This window comes from Marmota marmota, unplaced genomic scaffold, assembly GCF_001458135.2.
Source record: "Marmota marmota marmota unplaced genomic scaffold, marMar, whole genome shotgun sequence".
Lineage (NCBI taxonomy): Eukaryota > Metazoa > Chordata > Mammalia > Rodentia > Sciuridae > Marmota > Marmota marmota.
Genome location: NW_026000294.1, coordinates 4,038,429 through 4,043,886, shown reverse-complemented (window position 1 = coordinate 4,043,886; position 5,458 = coordinate 4,038,429). Strand labels below are relative to the sequence as shown.

Below are 5,458 nucleotides of genomic sequence, written 5' to 3'. Positions count from 1 at the left end.
TTTTTTTTTTTTTTTTTTTTTTTTGGGGGGGGGTATTTGTTTTTTGTGTTTTCTTTTTAAATTAAAATTTAATTTTATTTTGGTACCAGAGTTTAAACACATAGGAACTTAACCACTGAGTCAAATCCCCAGCCATTTTTTAATTTTTTTATTTAGACACAGGGTCTGGCTAAGTTACCTGGGGCCAAATTGCTGAAAGGGACTTGCAATCCTCCTGCCTCAGCTTCCGGAGCTACTGGGATTACAGGTGTGTGCCACCACACCCAGCCTACTTTTACCACCTTTAATCAGAAACCTTTGAACTTTGGATTATTAAAGTTCTATTCAGAGCAATTAGGGAATAAAAAGAAATAAAAAGCACCCAAACAGGAAAAAAAGTAGTAACATCATCTGTTCACAGATGACATAATCTTTTATTTAGAACACTCCACAGAAGAAAATGTTAAAGCTAATAAACAAATTCAGAAAAATTATAGGAAATTAAAATCTACATTCAAAAACCAGTTGCATTTCTATACATTAATTAGCAAACCAAAAAAGGTAGTTAAGAAAACAATTTCCCTTACAAATCAAAAAGAATAAAATATTTTGAGTAAATTTAACAAAGAGGCAAAAGACATGTACAAAGAAAAGCACAAAACATTGCTAAAAGAAATTTAAAAAGACACCAAAAAAAAAAAAGGAAAAATATGGCATGTTCATGGCTGGAAAATTACTATTTTTAAGATGACAGCACCCAAAGCAATCTATAGATTCTATGTAAGCCTTACCAAAATCCCAATAGCAATGGACACAGTAGTGTATGCCTATGTCCCAGCTACTCAGTAGGTTGAGGCAGGAGGATCAGAAGTTTGAGGCCAGCCTCTGCAACTTAGCAAGGACCTATCTCAAAATAAAATTTAAAAAACAGGGCTAGGGATGTAGCTCAGTGGTAGAGTGCCTGCCTGCCTATCATGTACAAGACCCTGGGTTCAATCCCCAATATTACCAAAAAATTAAGAAATGCTAATAGTATTTTGCAGAAATGGAAAAATTCATCCTAAAATTCATATGGAATCTCTCTCCATGGACAGCCGCAGCACTGCCATCAAGGACACAAGCCATGTGCAGCCCATCAAGCTGGTCAGGGTCACCAAGGTGCTGGGCAGGGCCAGCTCGCAGGGACAGTGCACGCAGGTGTGCGAGGAATTTATGGACGACACAAGCCACTCCATCATCCTCAATGTGAAAGGCCCCGTCCATGAGGGCAATGTGCTAACTTTATCGGAGGCTGCGCTGAACTTGCTGCTGGGTCCTGAATCTGTACTACTTGGCCCAAAGGATGATTTGCATTTGTTAAATAAAGAGTTTGTGTTGTAAAAAAAAAAAAAAATCATATGGAATCTCAAGAGACCCTGAATATGCAAAAAAAAAAAAAATCTTGAAGAAATTAACAAAATTGGAACATTCACACTTCCTGATTTCAAAACTTACTAAAAGACTACTAGTAATCAAAAAAGTGTGGTACTGACATGATGACAGACGTATAGACCAATGGAATAAAATATAGAATCCAGAAATAAAGCCTTGAGGATATTGTTAATAGAATTTCAAGAAGGATGCCAAGACCATTTAATGGGGAAAGGACAGTCTTTTCAACAACGGGTTCTGGGAAAACTGGATATCCATGCACAAAAAAAAATGAATTGGAACCTTACTATATACCAAAAATTAACTCAAAATTGATTAAAGGGGGCTGTTAGTAGAACTCAGTGGTAGAGCCCCTGCCTAACATGCTTGAAGCCCTGGATTCAATCCCCAACACTACAAAAAGAAAAAGTATCAAAGTCCTAAGCAAAAGAGCTAAAATCATAAAATTTTTGGTTCTGAGGACTGAACCCATAATATCTCACAAGCTACACAGGTGCTCTATCACTGAGCTACTCATTAAGATCCAACTATAAAACATGGGGAAAATTCTTTATGGCATTGGATTTTACAATGATTTCGTGGATGTGACACCAAAAGCACAAGCAACAATAGAAAATAAATAATAAAGTGAATTTCATCAAACTTAAAAATGTTTGTACATAAAAGATCACTATCAAGGCATTGAAAAGGCAACTTACAGAATAAGTGAAAATATTTGCAAATCATCTGATGAGGGATTTATATCTAGAATATATGAATAACTCGTATAACTCAAAATTTTTTTTTTAAATGAGCAAAAGTCTTAAACATTTCTAAAAAAAAAAAAAAAGGTATAGAAATAAAGCAAGCACCTGAAAACATTCTCAACATAATTAACTATTTGGGAAATTCAAATAAAAACCACAATGTGCCAGGCACTGTGGTGTATGTCTGTAATCCTAGCAAATCAGGAGGCTGAGGCAGGAGGACTGCAATTTCAAAGCCAGCCTCAGCAAGTTAGTGAGGCCTTAAGAACTTAGCAAGATCCTGTCTCTAAATAAAAATAAAAATAGGGACTGGGGATGTGGCTCAGTAGTTAAACGCCCTTGGGTTCAATTTCCAGTAGGGGGAGAAAAGAAAAGAAAACCACAATGAGATTCACAACCATTAGGGTTACTTTTATTTTTTTAAAAAATGTGCTGGCAAAGATATGGAGAAATTAGAACCCTTCTGCTTCCTGGTGGAAATATAAAATGATGTAGCCACTGTAGAATAGTGTGGCAATTCCTCAAAAAAGATAAACATAGAATTACCATGTGATCCACCAAACCCACCTCTGTGTTTATACCAAAATAAGTGAAAGCAAAGACTCAAACAGATAATTCTACACTGACACTCATAGCAGCATTACTCACAATATCGAAGAGATGGAAACAACCCAAATATCCATTGACAGATAAATAGATATACAAAATGCAGTAATATATGAAATGGGATGTTGTTCAACAATAAAAAAGAATAAAATTATGACAAATGCTACAACATAGATGAATGTTGACAATATTATTCTAAATAAAATATGCTTGACACAAAATGACAAATATTATGACTATACTTATATCACATATCTAGAATAGGCACATTCATAGAGAGAAAAGAGAGGTCAGTGGCACACACCTGAAATCCCAGCAGCTTGGGAAGCTGAGGCAGGAGGATCACGAGTTCAAAGCCAGCCTCAGCAACTGCGAGATGCTAAGCAACTCAGTGAGACCCTGTCTCTAAATAAAGTACAAAATAGAGCTGGGGATGTGGCTCAGTGCCCAAGTGCCCCTGAGTTCAATCCCAGTACCCCCCCCAACCAAAAAAAAGAAAGAAAGAAAATTAGAATGGTAGTTGCCAAGGTCTACAGGAAGGGAGAAATGAGGAGTTGTTATTTAATTAGTAGAGTTTCTGTTTGAGATAATGAAAAAGTACTGAAAATATATAGTGGTGATGGTTGTATGACTTTGTGAATATATTTAATGCTGCTAGATTGTACACTTAAGTATGGTTAAATGATAAACTTTGTTTTATGTATATTTTACTACAATAAAAAAAAAAGAAATCTCAGTGCCCAGGCACCCATCCCACACCAATTACATCAGAATCTCTGGGAGTGATACAAGCATCAGTATTTTTAAAGCACCCGAGGTAATTGCACTGTTCAGCCTAGACTGAAAACCCGTGCTTATTTTCCCCTCTTGACCATGGACGCTCATCTGTGTTTTTCCAAGCCCAAGTGAGGTCATCTACTCATTTTCCAAGTTGTCTCTGAATACTCATTTCTACAATGACCTGAATTAGTAATCCACGACGATACTATTCCTACACTCCAATATTATGAAAATTGTGTTTAGGGGTGGGGATGTATCTCAGTGATACAGCACTTGCCCAGCATGTACAAGGCCCCATTTTGATCCCCAGCACTGCAAAAAAAATTTGAATGAGAAAGTACTTACAGATAAAAGGATATGATATCTCAGAATTTGCTTCAAAGTAACTGGGTGAGGGATATCCATAAAACAGCTTGGCCATGTGTAAGTAATTGTTGAAACTGGATATGAATACATGGGGATCTTCATACTCTTCTACTTTGGAGTATATTTGAAATTTTCCATATAAAAATGTAAACAAATTTAATTAAGATTACAGTGGAAATACTGTAATCTAAAATTTTTAGTAAGGAGACTGTGACCCTATAAATTATGTTATATAGAATGAATGAATAAAATTTGTAACAACATGGGGGAGATGACCAAATTTGTGACCTAGTAAAAAAAAAGCAAACTATCAAAATCATTATATGCAGAACATTCCAGTTTTTAAGCAGGTTGTTGAATATGGTGGCAAACAGTATTGGATCTGGAGTCTAGTAGATTTGGGGTTTTGCCACTTATGGTGTAAAGGAGGCAAACAAAATAATAATATTCACAGATGAGGTTTTTGTAAGGATTGAAATGATATAATGTATTTAAAGCACTTGAAAACTTATCATCTGCAGCAGCAGCTATATGTAGCTATATGTAGCTATATGTAGCTATTTTTAAAAAGCAAAATAGCAGGGTGTGGTGGCACATGCCTGTAACCCCAGTGGCTCCAGAGGCTGAAGTAGGACGATTACAGGTTCAAAGCCTGCTGATTACAGGTTCAAAGCCTGCTCAGCAACTTAGCAAGACTGAAAGCAATCTATTGAGATCCTGTTTCAAAATTAAAAAATAATAATAATAATAATAAAAAGGGGTTGGGATGTGGCTCAGTGGTTAAGCACCTTGGGTTCAACCACCCCATACCCCCCACCACAAAAAAAGGAAATAGATTGTCCTTTCAGAGCCTCCATAAAGAACCTAGACTGGGAGTGTGGCTCCTTGGTAGAACATTTGCCTAGCATGTGCAAGACCCTTCACAATAAATAAAAAAAATAATAAAACCCTAATGCTGTTGACACCTTGACTTTAGTGCACTAAAAATGATTTTTACATTTCTGACAACCAGAACTGAAAGAAATTTTTTTCTTTTAATCCACTCAATTTGTAGTAATTTGTGAGAGTAGCAATAGTAAAACAATACAAGGCATACATATTATTAAACAGTGGTATCATGTAATACTCTTCTAAACATTCCTTTCATGTCTTAGAAATTTCTCCATATCAGTAAATATTGATCTGCCTCATTCTTCTTAATAGCTTCTTAGTGTTTCATTTTACAGATGAAAAGAAATTGTTTAACCAGTTCTAGAGTGATGGAAATGTATTTTTTACTTGTTCTTTTTAGTTATACATAACAGTAGAATAATTTCCCGTTCTTGTGGTCGTACATTTTGTGGAGTTACAATGATCATATATTCATATATGAACATAGGAAAGTTATGTCCAATTCATTCTACTGTCTTTCCCATTTCCATGTCCCCTTTCCTTCCTCCAATTCCTCCTGTCCAATTCAGTGAATCTCGTCCACACCTCACTGCCCACCTGCCTATTATGACTCAGCATCCACATAACAGAGAGACCATTTGGCCTTTTTTTTTTTTTTT

General features: G+C 35.8%; 2 protein-coding genes across 2 annotated transcripts in view; one reads left to right on the top strand and one right to left on the bottom strand.

Moving 5' to 3' along the window:
• Ophn1 (oligophrenin 1) overlaps positions 1-5,458 on the bottom strand; it is a 350,877-nt gene that overhangs the window by 308,442 nt on the left and 36,977 nt on the right. The window lies entirely within an intron of this gene.
• Positions 996-1,372, top strand: LOC125614431 (40S ribosomal protein S28-like). The gene has a single exon (XM_048797201.1). The coding sequence runs from the start codon at positions 1,003-1,005 to the stop codon at positions 1,357-1,359; it is 357 nt and encodes a 118-aa protein (XP_048653158.1). The 5' UTR covers positions 996-1,002; the 3' UTR covers positions 1,360-1,372.

What these genes read in the sequence shown, in the direction of transcription:
- LOC125614431 (XM_048797201.1), top strand. Translation starts at nt 1,003, where the DNA reads ATGCTAATAGTATTTTGCAGAAATGGAAAAATTCATCCTAAAATTCAT.